Below are 20462 nucleotides of genomic sequence, written 5' to 3'. Positions count from 1 at the left end.
TATCACTTACTACTAATCATTAATATGTAAGTTTATTTGGAAAAGGATGAGTCAAAGTGATAGATACCGAGTTCAAGATCGGTGGTCTCCGACGAAATAAACTACATGTAAATATGAAAACGTAAATGCTTGAAATTTCAGGAAACAAACGTAAAATAAAAACTAATAAAAAACTAATATCGTTTAACTTTTGTGACATAGTTAAAAAAACCTTTTTTTTTACAGAGGTAGAAAAACCCTAAAGTTTATTGTGAACAAAAACACAAAAGACAAATTATTACTATTCATTAACATGATTTGTGGTTTTAAAGACAGGTTTTTATATTTTCATATCAAAACCATTTTTTATGCTTAAACCGTCGGACCGTTAAGATTTACATAATTTCAAATTCATGTTTTTGACCCGTTGACTCTTCTATTTCTATACCTTCTAAAAAACCGTTCATTTTTTTCAGGCAAAATTTCGTATTTTCATTTTTTTTTTACTTTTTTTATATCAAGAAACCAACCAAACCAGCTTCATTTCCTGCTACACTTGCAAGTTGCAACAAAAGATGCCATTCGCTTGCTGCAGAAAACTAGTCAAAGTTTTAGAACTGGGGGGTCAAACCATGGTTTCACGCTAACAAGACGACATCCAACACAAGTATAAATCCGGGGGTCTTGAATAACGGGTTTGTAATTTCTAGAAATAGTGAAACAACACGGAAAACCGAATGGTAAAATTATTACAAATTTGAGAACAGTTGCTAAAGATATACATGCTACACTTGACATTACTCCTAACTCGGCTATAATCTATCAACAGTTCAAAATCAATGATGAAACATAAAAGACTGTTACACAAGGCATAATCATAACTCCAACACGAATAGGGGTATGTTGCGCCTTTAACCTTATTTCCATAATTTAACAGAACTGTCGTGACTTGCAGACGCAACCATTCCAGTAACCGGTGACTGTGCTAAAGAAGCTATAATGGTTTCGTGCGCTTGAACCGTCATGCGTTTGTTCTCGGTCATGTTCCACAACTCCAATGACTGTCAGCAAAAAATGAACTTAAGTAATCGTTTCATCAGTGTTGAGAATGTCAAATATTACCCGTTCTTCCAAAAAGGTAAAATTAGATTTTATAAGGAAACCGGATCTGAAAGAACTGCGCACTTGAGTGGTTTATACTTTAGAGAGATGACTATTTTGACCCATAAAAATGGTCAATTTGGGTCGGACGGGTTGAATAATGGGTCAACATCAACAACACATTCTCTCTTTTTAAAACATAATGGACCAGGTAGGGACAATCCACCAACTTTTTTGCTCTTTTTTTACTTTTATATATATATATATATAGAGAGAGAGAGAGTGTGTGTAAAATACAATTGACCTTAACGTACGAGCGTACGCTGTGAAAATATAACATGCGGCATCACAAACCCTGACAGCCTATAACATGCGGCTTCACTAAACCCTGGCAGCCTATAACATGCGGGATTGGCTGTCAGGGTTTGTGAAGCCGCATGTATATTTTCACAGCATATGATCGTACGTTAAAGCCAATTGTACAATAACCGGCCTCTATATATAAATATATATATATAGAGAGAGAGAGAGGCCGGTTAACGTACAATATTCCTTAACGTACGAGCGTACGCCGGGAAATGACGCACATTGTGAAACTCAAAACCCTAATCACCCATGTGAAAAACATAAATCATGCATGTTGACATAAACTCGGAACACTACTTCGCAAACTCGGAACCTACTTCATAAACTCGGAATCAATTTAAAAAAGAAAAGGTGGATGGAAGAATGTGTTGGGAATAATAATAAATGCAACAAAAGAAAATAATTACTTACCCGAGTTCCACCAATAACCAAAAGAGTAGAATAACTTGGATGGAAAACACATGAATGGAACTGGTTTCCATTTGAAGTGAGCTCATGAATGCACTCTCTAGAAGCTAATGACCACACTTTCACAGATTCCTCACTAACAGTTGCCAGAAACTCTCCGTTCGAGTCCCAGCACACGTAGTTAACGACTCCTGAATGTGCCTGATAATGAGTAAAGGGTTGAAACGGTAAATAAACTCACTTATATAATTACCATGTTTGACGGAAAATGTATTACTTAATACCTGGAAGGAATGTGTTTGTCTATCGGTTTCAACATCAAAGATGGAGACGATTTTATCTGATGCTGCTGCGAGTAAATGTCCGGTTACTGGCTGGAACCTCACTTGTGCATTGCCAGGTTGCTACACTTGCCAACAAGAATCGTGTTGAGATATGAAAAAAAGATGTAATACAGGTGGTAATTTTGACTCATTTCCTTGTTAATGGGTTGAATAAAAATCAACTAAAAAACATACAACCCTGCAACTCCCACACACGCGGGGTTAGGAGGGTGTCACGCCACCTAGGATTGTTTAAAAAAATCTGAATCCAAATATCCGTATCCGAAATTTCAGATAATCTGAAATTTTGGATGGGGATTTCTAAAAGGTTCGGATAATCGGATTATCCAAAAACTAAAAAAATAGTAAATATATATATTACATGAGTACTATGTTTAGTTTAACATCGTTAAAAACAGTAACTAAACGTATTCGGATTTATGAATGTGTTTTGTTTTCAAAGTTGGAAAATACAGGTTTAGTTTTAATCTATGCACGAAACAGATTTTTGATTTTCCTTTTTTTTTTTTTTACAAATTCGTTTTAATCTATGCACGAAACAGATTTTTTATTTTTTTTTTCTTTATAAATTCGGATACCCGCATCCGAAAGTTCAGATACGGATATTAATATTCACTATCCGAAATTTTCGGATATCCCATCTTGAACACCCCTAATGCCAACTTGGGCCTGATGTTTCCACGACTTGAACTGGCCAAATGAATTGACTTTATAAACCGTCTACCATCAATTCATTGATGAGTTTATTTCAACTTTTGATGAACTTAGCGATAAGAAACAGTTTGAAAGTGAAGCACGTTTTTTAGGAGAAAAATTAAAGCCATATACTACAATCACTTTGCATTATATAAAACGTCTACCACCAATTAATCATTTCAAATCTAAATCGAAACTTATTATTTCATGTTCATCCAATTGAGTTTTACAATGGGTGTGTGTACAAAGGAATAGGATGTGATAAGAAGTGATTTTCGCTAAAAAGTGAATTGATGCATAACTTTTTGAGCGGAAGGAAGCTTATGGTAAACAGGTTAGGAAGGAAGAAAGGTTGACACATGTAGTGATTCACAAACTTTTTGGGGAGGCTTGCATCATTTTAAACGCGCGGTTATCAGAATTAAGGAACCACCAAAAATGATGCAATGATACAACAATGCAAAAACATTATATATAAGTGTTGCATCAATGTATGAAAGTGACGCAACATCTTATAGCGTTGACACGCATGCAACACAAACGATGGTGCTTTTGATAAGTGTGAAAGTCACTAATGCACCATGGTTTGTGTTGCATGCGCATCTATGTTATAAGATGTATCTCTTTTATACATTGATGGAAGTATGGAACACCTGCATATAACGTTTTTGCATTGTTGTATCATTGCAAAATTTTTGGTAGTTCTGATAACGGCACGTTTAAAAATGATGCAAACCCTCCCAAAAAATTTGTAAATCATTACATGCATCAAGCTCTCTTTCTCCCACTCAAAAAGTTTATGCATCAGTTCACTTTTAGCGAAAATCACTTTTTATAACATCCTATTCCTCTGTACACACACACACATTGTAAAACTCAAATGGATGAAGATGAAATTACAAGTTTTTAATTTAGATTTGAAATAATTAATTGGTGGTAAACGTTTTATATAATGCAAAGCGATAATATTATATGGCTTAATTTTTTCTTCTAAAAACGTGGTTCGCTTTCAAACTATTTCTTACGGCTAGACCTGGCAAACGGGTCGGGTCATGGGTCATGTGTCAAAACGGGTTCGGGTCAAAAGGGGTCAATTAAAAAAGGTTGTTTTGGTTCGGGTCAAAACGGGTTCGGGTCGGAACGGGTTGCGGGTCAGGGCGGGTTTCGGGTCGGGTTGGTTTAAAAAGGTTTTTCTATTTTAAAAGAAATGTATTACAAGTATATCCATCTTTCCTCCTTCAAACGACCAAAATATAATACTCAAACTTATCAGAGGTAAGAAAAAAAATTTAATCAGTGTCTGTGAGACCATAATCAAACTTATCAAAGATAAGAAAAGAAATTTAATCAATGTCTGTGAGACCATTGATATGAATGTGTGGTGGGTGTGGGGCTAATTTAAAATATTTAAACAACTTAGAAAAAAAACAACATATGTACATGGTACGGTGATGAGTGATCTGTTTTTTTTGAACGGCAAGGAACGACGTGCCAACCAACGTGACACCGGGCGTTGTGGCCAAGGTCGACTACTCGACCGCCGCCAGCCCCTTGGCTCTCCCAGATGCGCGGAAAACCGACCTCCACCCGCCCGAAGGCACGACAGTGGAATAATCGGTAAAACCTCGCCTCTCATCCAAGACGAACCGGCGCCACCCGCATTCGCCCTTCACCTGGATGCCGCAGAAAATAATGGGGAGAGTGGGAGTCGAACCTGAGTCACAAGGAACACCAAATTTTTCCCCAACCACTCCACCACTACCTACCTCATTGGCAGGTGATGAGTGATCTACCACAGGTTACAACTTACGAGGCATATTATATATAATACTTAAATAAAAACTGATGAAAAAAAGATATTTAAAATACCCATAGTCAACACACCTTTTGTTCCTCTCTCTACTCAAGCATCCAGACCTTTTGTTTCTCTATCTACTCAAGCATCCTTCAAACTCAGATGCAATCTCACATAACGATGGTAAAAAACTAGAAGACAAACAAGATGTTAATTGTGTTGATGATTCGTTCAAGAAAAAAAATTGAATCCATGGGTGTTTGGTGCACAATCGGCTGTAGGTGTAGAATCGAAGGCGGTAGAAGAAGCCGGTGGTAGAAGAAGGTGACGACCCGTCGTACACCTGCCTTGACCCATTTTGACCCGTCCAGTCACCTGCTATGACCCATTCTGACCCGTGCTTCCTTGCCGAGATTTTGTTAGATATCCGTTTTGACCCGTGATGTATGTTTGACTAACCCAAAGGAACCCAAAAGGCAGATGAAATTTACCCAAATCTACCCATAAACAGCCGCACGGATTGTGATTGCCAGCACTACTTACGGCCAAGTTCATCAAACATTCAAACGTGAAAAAGAACTCATCAATGCAATGATGAACATTATAATTTGAGGTGGGGTTGATGTTTTGATTTCTTAAGATTTTTTTTATATCCTATGAATATTGAATTGCCCAGTTTTTGGACAAAATTTGTTTTTTAGGCAGCGACACAGTCAACTCATTTGACCAGTTCTAATCAGCTATATACAATTTCAGACCAACCTTAGAGATGCGAGTACAGACAAACGGGCTGAGATTCCAATATCGAATTTCACTGTTACTATCACAGAAGCAGAAAAGATCATTCTTCTTTGGATGAAAATCCAAGGACATAACATGTGCTGTATGGCCCGTATGTGCATGCAAACAATAGCTTGGCTGCAAGATTATATTCAAAACGTAATGCATCTCAGAACCCAACAAATATTTATAAAAACATTATACTCTAATAGTGTACATCGCATAATAAGGTAAAAAACAAGGCTTACATTAGCGGCATCCCATATCCGTACAGACTTATCAAAGGAAGCAGTTGCTAATTGAGTTGAATTTGGTCTAAAGCGAACATCAGTTATTACGTATTGGTGTTCTTCAGGGGTGTTCTCGGTTTGCAGCGTATCCATGTTCCACAAAACAGCCTAAACAGAACAAGTAGTTATTAACTGCCTTGACACGCTTGATTAATGATAAGTTACAGAAAGTCAGAAGCCATGAATAAATAATTAAACAATAAAACAGGTAGCATGCAGTATAATCATCATATACTATATTTAGCAAGACAGGTGGGTAGCATAAAAGGTCAGAAGGGTTATATTTTAGACCATGCGTAGTCGTTGGGGTGAATAATGCCCCACCCTAGGGCGTTTTGCGCCATGTGGCAGCCCAGTCAGCAATGGGGCATTATTGGGCGTTTTTACAAAAGGGGTGTAGTGGGGATGTGGGGATTGTGGGGCATTATGTTTGTAATAAAATAAAATAAAATAAAATAAACATTTAAAAAATCTTATTGGCCAAAAAATGGAAGCTCAAATGTGATTGGCCAAGAAATCCCCCCTTCAACGTGTTTCAAAACACGCCAAAACAAAATCTAGGCGAAAACACGCCCGAAAACGCCCATGGGGGTGGGCAAGGGGCGGAATTGGGCAATATTTTTGAAAAAACGACGCCCACTACATGTGGTCTTAGACATGTCAAAACAGATTGGGTTGGGTCCGGTTTAGGGGTGCTAAACGGGTTGTGTTCGTGGGTTGGCGGTCTCAACCCGAACCCGAAATTCGTGTCATACAAATGAACCCGAACACAACCCGAATATCCGTAGGTTGACCTGAACACGACCCGTTCAACCCGAAATTTTTATTTTTAAATTTTTTTTTCTAGCAAATAACATATTAAAATTAAAATTTTACTATAAAAAATACAAATGTAGATAGTACAATGACATTTTAATTATAAAATATAATATCAATTTCTCTTTTTAAGTTATAATAATGGCATAAAACACCCACCCAATGTAATTTATGACATACAACATAATGTAAAAAATATAATATAATATAAATGGGTTAAACGGGTCGACCCGCCAACCTGATCGGGTTGACACGAACCCAACCCGTTTAGCTAAACGGGTTCGCGGGTTCAACCTGAAACTGACCCGAACCCATTTCGACTAAACCCAAACCAGCGAATTTCATGTTAGATTCGTGTCGTGTTAGAAACTCACACCCCTAGTTCGGTTGACTGGAAGACGGTCATTTATTCATAACTAACAATATGATTGTAAAATTACAACGGTCAATTTTCTTAACTAAAACAATTTAGGGGGAATGGGGGATACAACTTCAAAGCAATTGATTATCTAACGGGGTATGTTTAACCCGTTTCCATTTTGTTTCAATTTCTAGAATTACACATTTGACCAGTTAGCATTAATAAAGACCAAATCAACCCATTTTTACATCCCATGGGTTGAAATCGTCAAAATTCTAATTCTTAGTTTCTTACCTTTTTGTCATGGCCCGCACTAGCTAGCAACTTCCCATCGGAAGAGAAGTGGCAGCATGTAACCTTATTTCTTGTTCGTATACACCCAACTTCCCCGAAAGAAAAACCTGTATGATAGAGTTTAGATATTACGAGGGCAGAAATGATAATTCTTTTTGTAAACGAAATGTTTATCATTAAATACCCTTGGAAGACCCTGTTTTGGGCTCTGTAAGTGTCTGTTTTAATGTGCTATAATCTCCAGCATCTTGCTGTAGAAAAGACTCCACATTATCATCCAGGGCACCAATATCACCAAAGTGCTCAATGTCATCCTGTGCAAATTTTATTCTATGGTCATTGCAATCATCTAGTAAGATCAAAAGCTTTATGTAGAAAATGAAACGGGCTTACCAGCTGATTTGTTGATGAAGCAAGCCCACCTGTTCCATCTGCACCATACATCATCATACTTTTCTGCACAATGTTCACATGCTGCATACTGCTTGATGTGGTTACACCATCTCCAGGTGTATGAGTTGATGCTGGAGAACTTGGTACTGATGGGCCCACTGTATTCCCTGTACCAGTGCTGTTAGCTGGCCCAGATGAAGAATGTTGTTTCCTTTTTCTATTGTTCTGCTCCAAAGTTGATAATAAAAACAGTAATTAAATGATACAAAAGCATTGCAAGAATAAAAACAGATAAAAACAATAAGAACCACCTGTTGCTGTTGCATCTGGAGTTGTTGTTGCTGTTGCAGCTGGTCTTGTTGTTGTGAAGAAGACTGTTGCATCTGTGGCAACTTCATCTGTTAGAAACATTTATGGTCAAAATTAAGGCTTTATTGCTTCAGAAATAGTTGAGACAATATAAATGACATCTTGAAATTTTGAAGATCATCTGAGGTTGTGAACTTTAATAATAGATACAGAAAAATGGGTGGGTGTGTAACTGGTAACATATGAGTGGGTCGAATCAGTTGACCTAGATCACTTCTTGGGAAAAAAAGATTTTTTTTTTTGTATCGATACAATGAAAGATGTATCATTACAACAGTAATCTAATATTTGTAATAACACAGATAGTAGTTTGTATGCATTAAAAATAAACCTTGAGGGACTAATCTATTTTTAGCTAACTTTATTCTCTACCCATTGGCCCGTTAGAAATAAAATATATCCCAATTCGGGTCATGAAAAACCTAGCCTGTGGAATAATCAAAGGGTGGTAAGAAGAGAATTTTAACCTTGGGTGAAGTCATTTGCCCAGGGGAACCTACAGATCCCTCGTTTCGTGTGGCTTGACCATCTTTCATAATTAAATTACCCCTTGGCAATCCACCTACAAATCCATAATTTGGTGAAGTTCCGAGGGTGCCTTGGGCTTGGGCCTGGGCCTGGGCCTGCGCCAATACCTGTTGTTGTGATGCCATATAAAACTGGTTGGGGTTTTGGATATTTGGTTTATGTACTTGCAAACCTAAACCCGGGCGTAGTTGGTCAATCCCCTGCATTGTATTCCAACGTCATAGGTCAAATACGAAAAAAACATACAGCATATTGCAGAAAATGACTATGAAATACTTACAGTTAGAGGCCAACCCTTCAACGGTAGCCCAGTTACACCTTGGTTTAATCCTGAAAAAAAGTATAAAAAAAATAAGTAAACTTCCTTTTAGAATAGATTGTTTAAAGCATCCACATAGAGTAATACTACTCATTCCAGATAAGTTCAGCAAAACAATAGAGTAATACTTGCCAACAGAATCAACATCGAATAACAGCTATGAAAATCAGTTAAGACAGAAGATAGTCCCATTATTTTTAAGCTGTCTAACAAGCCATGTGTCCCTATGCAGTAGAAAAAATAAATCCTATTCCTAGTAAATTTAAGAGCTATGCAGTTAACATCGCCAATATATCGGTGATATATAGGTTATCAGTCTCCTACTGAGATATCGGTGCAAAATATCGGTCAGAATATCGGTACCATATCGTCGATAATGACCGATATATCATTGATTTTCCCGATATCAGTACCTTTCTTCTTAGTTCTACCATTCGTCTTTCTACTTATTGCTGCTATTAGTGTTTTAAGTCCTAAACTCCTAAGTGTTAATTGTTAGTGTTTTAAGTCTTAATTAGTTCCTACTTGCTACACTTGTTAGTGTATTGCAAGTTGCAAAAGGTTAATTTGTTAACGGTAGAAGAGTAAACTGAATTGTTAGTGTTAAATTGCAATATATAAATTCAGCATGATATTAAAATTACTGATATCCCAACGCAATTACCGATATATCAAATATCGGTCCTTGACCGTATCCGATTTTTACCGCATTAACTGCTTAGTTTAAGAGCGCTTGATTTCAAACTAATTCATTCACTAGAAGAGATATGTGGAAAGATTACCTGTAGTACCCAATCCAGACTTTGACTGCAAAATGGCCTGCCCATAAATTGATGAAGGATCTGTGGCCAAAGATTTCGGTGTATTACCCATGTTAACTTCTTGTTTAACTTCCTACAATTTATACACAATTTCATGAGACCAAGCGTGAACAAAACTTTTTTTACATAAATCTACATGCAAACAATTAGATAAGGCACGAATATACCACATTCAACTGAGACCTCCCTTGAATTTGCTGCAAACTTGTCGACATATTCGAAGAAGTTCCTTGCACTAACTGTCTGGATGAAGTACAAATACCAAAAGAATATGATAATTCAAAAACTTTTGAATGAGAGAAAATAAAACGGGAACTAATAGTAGAGAAGTGATTGTACCCTTGATGATTAGTGGCTGATTTAAGAAGGCCCATCCTACTAGCATCAAGAAGAGCTGGGGATGTTTCTGAATCCATAGAATGGGCAGGCTTCATGGGTTCTTCATACATTTTCATACCATGTGTGCTGGGTGATGGTTTTCCCATCATTCCGTCTGTATTTATAGCATTAACGGGCCCACCAATTGGAGGATGATTAGGATCCCTTCTTTGCAGTTGAGCATTCCGTTGTTGTATGAGATGCATCTGCTGCATTTGAAGCTGTTGCTGGTGTTCCTTTACTTTCATTTGTTGGGTCTGTTATTTGTTTCAAAACGGAGAAAATGAAAAACACAAAAAAGGGGATAAACATAACAAAAAAGTGAACACCAGGGACCATAAAAAATATTAAAAATAAATAAATATATAAGGTGAAGCATCATCAAAAACCTCGATGTAAGCTACAGCAGCCTCAGAATGTTTCTCATTAGTCCTTGCAATAAAAATGTCCCAGAAAACAGACCACCATTCAAACAGAAATCCACCCGGAGCATCAATAGCTGCACATTAATCGAAAACAGGATATCTAAGTATTAACTAAACTGCAATCAATGCTTATTGCCTTCTTCGTGCATCGATTAAATAAAAATTTGCATTCGGGTGGCCGCAATCCACCACTGACTCATATTCCAAGATCCACACACAGGGAATCAATTTGAAAAAAAAAAAACAATCATCAATGGAACCATGACAACATACCTACAGGATCTGTAGCAACCTTGCCTTCAGTCATGAAAGCTTTTGCAGATTCGTGCAACTTCCGTTTCAACAAATAGTCATGGATGTAAACATCCAGCCTAGCAAAAAGGGTAAATTCAAGATTAGAATAAAAGTATAAAACCATCAAAGAATAACCACAAGTGAACAAAAAATTAATATCCATCTATTCCAACTTTAGTACAGCATTTGATCACTTAGGTGAACAAATGACGTTCTTGGATAAAGAAGGAAAAAAAAGTCTACATGAATGCTATCTAGATCAGCGTCAATCTCCGTAAAAATTACTCAAGTCATCGACAATCAAAGTAATAGCTACAAGCTGCAATTACAATCGTACAAGTACACCCTCCGTCTCCACAAAAAATAATTAATAAATAACAAAATATTTTCACTCTGGCATTTTAGAGTTTCAAATGGATTGAAGTTTAATAACTGTATTCAAGTATTTTAAGACCGTGGGGTATGGTGGGGCGGGGGTTTGGGGCATGGGTTGACACGTGGACTTCGAGGGGCACCGCTGGTCAGTTGCATGTTGGGTCGGTATGGCGGGGCGTGGCTAGCCTGCGTGGGTTGGCCACGTATTATAATTTTTTTTTTCTATTATTATAAAAATACACACAAAACTAAATCCTAGCCACCTATAGCCTAGCCAACCCAGCCAATGAGAGCCGGCCACGGAAGACCGCTAGGCCCGCCCAACGCCCGAGCTGAAACCCCCGCCCAAGGGGCCACGCCGAAACCCAAGCCCACCCGGGGTGATGACTTGGGCGTTTGTACCCAACCCACGCCCCATACCCCATAGTCTAAGATAAATAATAATACAAAACATATATGCCAATTTTAGCACAGGAATTATTAGGTTTAAATTTCCAAGATCAGAACTGAACTCAAAACCCTGCCCAGAAAAGATTATCAGACATGATAGAAGATATTTGGAAGCAATAAGGACGAATACATTAAAAACTGGTACAGACTACTACACCACCTTACAGAGTAAGGCAATTAAAACAACGTACTGCAGACATAATGATACTCCCTACAATAAATTATGTCCCTCAGGGATCAGTCCCTTGGCAGTTGAATTGAGTACTTTTAATTTAGCTTAAACGTAATTTTAATTTTGATAATCCAAATCATCTTGGAAAAATAATTAAGACATCAATTCACAAGTAAATTTATACAACAGTATAAAATAATACTCCATAAATGAATAACAACCAGAACAAAACAGATGAAGATTACTTACATCTTATCAGCTTCCCAGCTACTCTGCGCCATGTTTAGTTCCGAATTCTCGATCAAAAATAAGGTCAATCTCAACTATTTTCTGCAATCACTTCTACAAATCAGAAAAATAAAAACAGCTTAAAATCAATTCTAGAACTCTGAATTGCAAATTTGAATATTAATAATTAATCATAACAAAATCAACAAAAAAAAGCGATTATATCTTACCAAAAGTCCATCACAATAACTCCAGCATTGATGACCGAACGAACAACGACGTTAACTCCAAACCTTGATTCATAATCAACAACCGATATTAACTTAATTCAACAAAAAAACAAAGAGTTATGAGTAAAATTCTAACCTAGAAACGATCAATAAACTTCACTAACCGTAACAACCGTAATTAGGACTTCTGATAGCAATATCTACGTTCGAATCAATTCTCTGCAAACCTAACCTTATTGAACAGTTCCAAACACAATCAATACGAAATTCAACTTCAATCACTGATTTATAATCAATGAAATTCAAACACACGAACATTCTAGATCCACTAGCACGATTCAAAATCTAAATTCACGATTAACAACTAATATCAGATGAATTCAACAAAATCGAATTAACAATAGTAACATTCAAAGCTAAAAATAGTTCAGTTCGTGTGTGATGAATCAAAAACGGCTTCTAAACTCCAAAATCTGAACAAAAATGAAGCAAAACCTAACTAAAACAGTTCAATTCGTGCGAAACGAATCAAAATTCATTACAAAACTTACCGATCAGGATCTAACTCAACGATTCAGCCTCAAACCGAAGAGATTTCAACGAAAATCCTCGAATGAACTTCAATTTCTTCTTCGAAAACCTAACTTCAACAGTTCAATCCGTGTATAATGAATCAAAATTCATAACAAAACTTACTGATCAAGATCTAATACAACGATTTAACTTCAAACAGAACAAATTCAACGAAAATTTTCAAATAAACTTCAATTTCTCCTTCGAAAACCTAACTTCAACAGTTCAATTCGCGTATAACAAATCAAAATTCATAAATCATAACAAAAATTACCGATCAGGATCTAATTCAACAATTCAGCCTCAATTTGCAACAAATTCAACGAAAATTCTCGAGTAATATTCAATATTGCTGTTCGAATCAGAGTGAACTGGAACAACAACAGAAGTTGTTTCACATGATGACATAAATAAAAAATAATAAAATGCTCAAGGAAGACGAAACCTTGAGGCGTGGTTCGGAAAGCGGAAAGGAGGTTCGGAAAGAGGTTTGGAGGAGAGTGGCGGTAGGTTCGGAGTGAGGTATGGAATGGAGATTTAATATCTGTGGGCCAGGGATAGAAGAGGAAAGACGGGGGAGATGTGAATGTGGAAGATGAGGTGGGGATGACGTAGTGTGAGCTGTCATTATCATTTAAAAGCCTATTAAATTGATTTTTTTTTTTATTTTAATTAGTGTTTCTTATTTATTTTTCACCCTTGTGGTAATAAATTAATTGTTGTTTATATTTTTAATTAAGGCCGTGGGGTATGATGGGGCGGGAGTTTGGGCTTGGGTTGGGGCATTGGTTGACATGTGGAACCGGGTGGCAGACATGGGAAACCCACTACAACACACGGTATGGTGGGCGGGGGTTTGGGAGCGTGGGTTTGGTGGGCTTGTGGGCTGACCGGCTGAGCTGACCCGCTGGACAGACCCAATAACAGAAATTTACTTTTTTTTTTAATAATTTTAAATAAAGAAAATTACAAAAAAAGAAGATTACAAAAAAAAAAAAAAATTCCTAACTTTTATATTTGTTTTTTTATCTCTTCTCTCAACGCCAAGACTATTTCTAACTCGTCACCCTGTAGGTGATCAATCGGCTGGGATAGAATTTTCAAATCATCCCGTCTTTGTTTCAGGGCATCTCTAGCGGCATCTCTAGCTTCTTTGCTCCTACGTATTGTAGAAGGAGAATTTGAAGATGTATAGAAGATGTGGTTGATGAATGTGGTAAAAAATGGAAGAAAAATATGAGTTTTATAGTGAAAAAATGGAAGTTTTTTTTATTATTATAGTCGTTGGCCACGGCTAGCCCAACGGCTCTTTTCTTTGGGCCATTCACAAACCGCCATGTCACCTCTTTGCCCCGCCCCACGCCCGGCTTGAAACCCAAGCCCCAAGGGGCCACGCCAAAACTCCCGCCCTCCCGGGGTGGTGACTTAAGCGTTTTGCCCCAACCAACGCCCAAACTCACGCCCCATACCCCACGGCCTAAGTTGTAAAAAAAGTTAAAATGAGGCCCATGAGTGTATATGAGTTAATCTTATACAATAATTATTTTTATTCTATTTTTAAACAGGTTAATGTGAATCCATACTATTTTATTTGATATATTAATTCGAAAACGACATATTTATTAAATGAGTTAGACATGACTATCTAACACATGATAGCATGTTTATCAATCGGGTTTAGTTTTGTCATAGAGTTTTTACTAGCATGTTTATTAATCGGGTTTAGTTTTGATTTTGTCATAGAGTTTTCACTTGAATACAACTAAAATTCAGATTGGAAACTTGTTATAAACTCATTGGAAATTATTTTATGAGCTTGTTTTGATTTGTAAAATATGTGCTTGACCTCACAAGTAATTGTAGACTTTTTTTAATTGGATTACAAATTGTAGATTTTTTTTTTGAAACGGTGAGATTTTGAAAAAAAAAAAAGTTGTGTTGAGCTATACAAACAACAAGTTACATGATTATATCTCTAATTTTAAACTCACCATTAAATTCGATCTACTCCTTACCCAAACGGAAGAACTTTCTTTAATCTCCCAACTATTAAGAACATTAAACACCAAGTTACATGTTATTACAAATTCTAGATGATGGGTTATTTCCTTACAACTTGTAACTAACACCTAATTATTGTGGGGCAATTGACAATATGGATGCTTTTATAAGTAATGATGACATTCTAATGTTTTTCTATTTTTTCGGTAACCGACATGTTCAAGACCACATTGGCCCCACACCAAACCAGTACATAAATTAATGATCTGTTTTTCGGTTATAGCAATCCATGTTTTTAGAGCTTCAGGTCCTAAGCAGCTGAGTGTTAACTCGTCCCATCTAATTGTTTTTACGCAATGCATATATATCAATTTGATAAATTTTAATTAAACATAAAAGATTTCTTATAAAGTATTCAAAGTATAAGTTTAGTTATTTTTTAAAGTGTCATAAAATATTTTAACTCTATCCAAGGTATAATTAGTTGTTTTTTAAAGTGTCATAAAATATTTTTAACTCTGAATAGAAAGAAATTTATTAAACTAATTTAAAATTATTTTAATCAATGATTAGGAAATTTAGTTATTATGCACTTTGAAAATTATGATTATTTGTAAATTCTATAAACTGATTTGAGTTCCTTTAATAATTTGTAAAAATTGGTCACAGAAAATTATGTCAATAGGACATGAATAAATTACAATATTAATAGATTAAAATTAAAATGTACAAATTTGATGTCAACACCATCAAGCATCTTTATCACGAATGTGAACAACTCACACTTCACTCAAGCAATTGCACCCTATTCGTCCAAGAGTGTAATATGTCAACAACTCCATAACCTCCTTCACACCATTACCATTCACTCGTTTGGTACCATTCTCTCAATGGTCCTTATTTGAAATGATTGATCGAATATTGTTTTTAAGACTATTTTGTAGATTATTCCAACTTTCCACTTAATATCCACTTATTGGTATACGATAGGGATGAGAATGGGTACCCCGAAATAATTATACTGAAGTTTTTGAAAAGTGAGTATCAAATACCGTACCAAAGTTATTGGTACGGTACTGGTATTCATTACAAAATGCTCGCCTCTATATAGTATCGGTAATTCAATATCGTACCGGTACTGAATTCCTGAAAAAGTGGGTACCGAATGCCATATCGAATCTCGTATCAAATCTATAAATCTATAAGTACGATACTGGTACTTGATACCAAATGTTCGTTCCTAGTATATGTTGTAATTTCTCAAACAAATTTTTATGTACATCCTCAAAAATATTTAACTATATATAGTAATGATAAATTGTCATTTAGTATTTAATGATATGATTTATATGTTTAGAAAAAATGTCATAAAAAATGTTAAATTAAGGGTTAAAACTGTAAATATTAAGTACTTATGTCTAAAGTACCTGTAAATGAATGGACTGAGGATTTTCTTACCCCTTTGACATGGCTTGACCCCTTAAATATATTATTATCTTCTTGAATTTGCTTCTTGCAAGGTCGAGAGTGAGATCAGATATGTGTTTTCATGCCAATGTGAGAAGGGATCTATACTAAGAAATTGAAGAATGGATTAGTGAAGTAAGTTGATATTTATCCATCTCCAACTAATTAGGATTTAGAGTGGGGACACATCTTGGGTAAAGCTTCTTCAACCAGAATTTATAATTTGATAAAGTTTAGAATAAGTTTTTAACAACATTCCTATTTCCATAAATTAATCATATGATCTCGTTAAATAGATTAGAAACGTCCGTTATGATGATTTGAACACGTTTATCAATATGGGTACGTAATTTATTGGTGAAATTTAATTAAAAGATGGCAAGAGTAGCTTTAAATGAAGTCTTATGTAATAAATCTTAAATTATTGGTGAAATTTAATTTTAAAAAGGCGTAAGAGTGGACTTATATGAAATTTTATGTAATGAATCTTAGCCGTTGATTAAAATAAGTTAAAACCTCTTGTTGCAAAAGAAATGGATTGTTAATGTCACACCCCCAAAATACCACATGCGGAAACCCCTGCAAGGCGTGTGACGTACCAGGATCCAAGCCACCAATCACATTGAACTCATAAATATATTTAAATAAAACTTTCATTCATTAACATAAAGTGTTACAAACGTTACATGTCATTCATTGTATACAGCGGAAGCATAATTCATTTGTTAAGTGTTTCGTAAAACATGTGTACATAAACCATTAAGCTTGTATCGAGATTCCATGTATCTCGACCCATGACCACTCCAGCCTCCCAGACAGCAAGTTCCAAATGATATAAGCCTATAGACCTGCAAGCATGCAGACAAGTGTGTCAGACGACCCTGGTGAGTTCAAAGTTTTGTTAACGTGTTTAGATACCAGTTACCAGATTAAAACGTTTCACAGATTCGATGATTTGATGTTGTAATAACTCGTTTACCGCTGATGGCTTAAAGTTGTTTTGCCCAAACCCCATTGCCTCTATCAAAGCAATGGTCAAGACTGGGATCATTAGTTCACTCCCGACCTCCCCGGTGCGGTGTGAGGTTGCCAAGCCTAAATAGCGCTATTAACTAATATCCCGTTGCCTCCCCGGCAACGATCGGTAGATGGGACTTAGGTGATAGATATGCGAGTATTAACAAACATCCCAATAACCTAGCATTCCTCCCCGGAACGTTTACCAGATGTCCCTCCCCGGGACGCATGCTTGGAAAAAGAGCAGTGAACTCACATTGGTTTGCTCGGTTTGATTAGTTACCCGTTATCCAAGTTAATCAACCAACCCTACCGTGGTTACCAATGAATATCAGTTTCATGATTAAACAAGTTATTGTTTTCACACAGGTTGCATCACACACACCAGTTCACAGTATATCAGTTAGCAAGCACATTCTTCCAATACAAGTTCATATCTCATGTTTCTATCACAAGTTACACAGAACATAACAGGTGGGCTTGTTGTACCCATTAATCACTAATCGAACTATGTTTCTCATTCTCATTGACATATCACACAGCTTGTATACACACAAGTATTTAACAAAATCAACAACACATGCACCTACTGATCGATTCATCAACTTACACGACGAAACATCCCTGTGGCGAAAGTCCACTATCTTTCGTCGGCCCATATGTGACGAAAGTCCACCAACTTTCGTCGGCTTTCATGCTAAACAGTTACAGATCAAGGGTGCTAAACAATTACAGATCAATAGTCGGTTCTAGTACAAGCACATATAATCGTCATTCATCAATCACAACCTTATGCTAAATCTGCGATTCACATTAAACCCTAACTACCATTTAACAGTTTCATAATACAATTTCTAATTATCAGTTCATCATAATCAACAATTAACATATATTCATCTCTCTATTAAGATACTACAATTCAACCAACTATCATTCTAATCACTGTTGTCATGCATCAAATCATCATAAACATAGTTATATCATATCAAAATATAGCCAACACGTTCAGATCGGAGCACATGAAATCATCGATTTATCATTATCATGTAAAGTCTCAATTAACAATCAGCATCCATACGATCCCTAACAACACTGAATCATAGTTCTTGTGACCCTAAATCATAGTTATTCATATACATCAACACAATTCATCACGTAGTCACATAACTAGGATTAACAAACAAATACAATCAATTTAGTGTTGAAATATACTAACCGAGAGTTCAGATTACACACTAGGCCGAGGGGGATGTGATGCTTCATAGGGTGGGGCTTCGATGAATGAAGAAAGGCTGCTAAGATGATGGTACGATAAGATGGAGGAGGAGAAACTGCCGCCAAGAATATGAGGGTCTAGGGTTTCGTTTACATCTTATAACATTACACAGTTGGGCCACAAAATGGGTTAGGCTGAAGCCCTTCTTGGCGAAACTCTCCTGGTGGCGAAACTCCTAGTGTTTCGTCAAAACACTCTCCTAGTGAAACTCCTCATGGTGAAACTCTTCATGGTGAAACTCCTCACGATGAAACTCCTCATGGTGAAACTCCTCACGATGAAACTCCTCACGATGAAACTCCCCTGGTGAAACTCCCTTGGTGAACTCCCCTGGTGAAACTCCCTTGGTGAAACTCCCCTGGTGAAACTCCCCTGGTGAAACTCCCTTGGTGAAACTCCTCTGGTGTTTCGCTGACAGGTGACGCGTGAAGGAAAGGTTTTGAAATCTAGGGTTGTCACATCATCCCCAACTTATAAGAAATTTCGTCCCGAAATTTGATAAGCAAACCAAAAGTGACACGGTAACTCAAAAGTAACACAAGGCGGCAAAGTGCTAGATTAGGATGACCGTGGATTTTTCCTCGGGTACCACATCATCCCCAACTTGAAAGGGAATTTCGTCCTGAAATTCGCTAGTGATACCAGAAGTTGATACAACCGTTAGAACTGCTGATGGTAGTAGGGCTTACTCCGATCATTGCGTTCCCTCGTGAACTCCGGTCCACATTTTGAGTTCCAACAAACTCCAACGAACTCCCACAGGATAACTCGAGGGTAATAGGTATCACAAATGTTTTCTTGGTCAAACGTTTCTATAGGTTCGAGTCATACTGTCATCGTGAACGCTACCCAATTCACCAGGTAACTCGAGTTTGTGAGCCATGTCACCGATTCGTTCCAGGAATCCGAATGTCCCAACGCATCGTAAGCTAAGCTTGCCACGTTTTCGATAGCGTACCGCACCCTCCCAGGGTGAGACTTTCAATTATGCCACGTTCGCCTACAGCGAACTCCCAGTGTTTCCTAAGCTTATCAGCTCTCCTGATAGTCACGCGTTGCCGTCAACAATTTCCGATCTAAGCACTCTTCCCAAGAGTTTCGAGTACAAATCCTGGATCGGTGATTAGGTTGTCACCCACCTTAGTCCAATAAGAAGATTGGTATTATCATCCATGCAATGCCTCATACAGAGCTGTATGCATACTAATATGGTAACGGCTGCAGCAGATCTCACCCAAAGATGTGTGCTCTTCCAAATGTTTACTAAAGTTAACCACGCACATGCTCGCAACATGCCTTCGTGCATCAGGATGGTCCATTACTCTGTGGTTGTCCTTTAGTGATAAGTAATGCTCATGTCTAGGTGTGAGCCAAGGGTGTTGTGTATTGCCTGTCAGGAATCATGTATAGTTTGAAATCGAAGGTAGCAGGAGTTGGCACCACGTGCCTAAAAGCCGCCTCTCTCAAAGGTAAATTCACAGCTGTGAAGACTCGTCAGTTTCCTTGATTGCAAGAAAGTGTGCTGGTAATGTGAGACAATCAACGATCACCCAGGTGATATTGTTTCCGGTTCGAGTTCTAGGTAGCCCAGTGACAAAATCCATGCTAGTCTGTTCTCGTTTCCATATGGGTGTTTCTGGTTGCTAATACTTCACCTTGACTTTCCCACAAGTCAAACATCATTCCCATACCTAGCTAGGTGGGCCTTCATGCCTGATCACCAGTACAAGTTTTATAAATCCTAATGCCTCTCATCAAAACCCAGACGACTAGAATATTGAGGCCGGTGTGCTTTGCTCAACATAAATTTCCTACAGTTACTGCATAATGAGATCCACACTCGTTCCATGAGGTAGCGAATATCGTCTGACCTGCCAAGGTTGCTTCTCCATGCTCCGCATGGGTTCAACTTGAAA

At 37.1% G+C, this 20462-nt stretch overlaps 1 protein-coding gene across 19 annotated transcripts; it reads right to left on the bottom strand.

Annotated features, from left to right (window-relative positions):
* Positions 1-663: 663 nt before the first annotated feature.
* On the bottom strand, positions 664-13334 carry LOC110926651 (transcriptional corepressor LEUNIG_HOMOLOG). Of its 19 annotated transcripts, none has more exons than XR_004893042.1 (22): positions 13060-13199; positions 12764-12852; positions 12377-12439; positions 12213-12275; positions 12004-12096; positions 10737-10834; positions 10428-10537; positions 10000-10295; positions 9828-9903; positions 9622-9733; positions 8801-8850; positions 8460-8720; positions 7935-8021; positions 7624-7848; positions 7415-7544; positions 7231-7337; positions 5718-5867; positions 5452-5607; positions 4779-4880; positions 2139-2258; positions 1858-2055; positions 664-1040 (listed from the first exon to the last, which is right to left on the bottom strand). XR_004893042.1 is itself a non-coding variant. In XM_035990181.1 (22 exons), the coding sequence occupies exons 6-22, from the start codon at positions 12033-12035 to the stop codon at positions 897-899; spliced, it is 2337 nt and encodes a 778-aa protein (XP_035846074.1). In that variant the 5' UTR covers positions 12036-12096; positions 12213-12275; positions 12377-12439; positions 12764-12852; positions 13060-13156; positions 13231-13334; the 3' UTR covers positions 664-896. The 19 variants fall into 19 exon arrangements, 18 of the variants coding, with proteins under 18 accessions (XP_035846074.1, XP_022026059.1, XP_022026072.1 ...); XM_035990181.1 differs by lacking the exon at positions 4779-4880 and adding an exon at positions 13231-13334 and having other exon boundaries at positions 7935-8006; positions 13060-13156; XM_022170367.2 differs by lacking the exon at positions 4779-4880 and adding an exon at positions 13231-13333 and having other exon boundaries at positions 13060-13156.
* Between the last annotated feature and the right edge of the window lie 7128 nt (positions 13335-20462).

This window comes from Helianthus annuus, chromosome 1 (genome assembly GCF_002127325.2).
Source record: "Helianthus annuus cultivar XRQ/B chromosome 1, HanXRQr2.0-SUNRISE, whole genome shotgun sequence".
In the NCBI taxonomy this organism is placed as follows: domain Eukaryota; kingdom Viridiplantae; phylum Streptophyta; class Magnoliopsida; order Asterales; family Asteraceae; genus Helianthus; species Helianthus annuus.
This window is presented reverse-complemented; position numbering and strand designations above follow the sequence as displayed.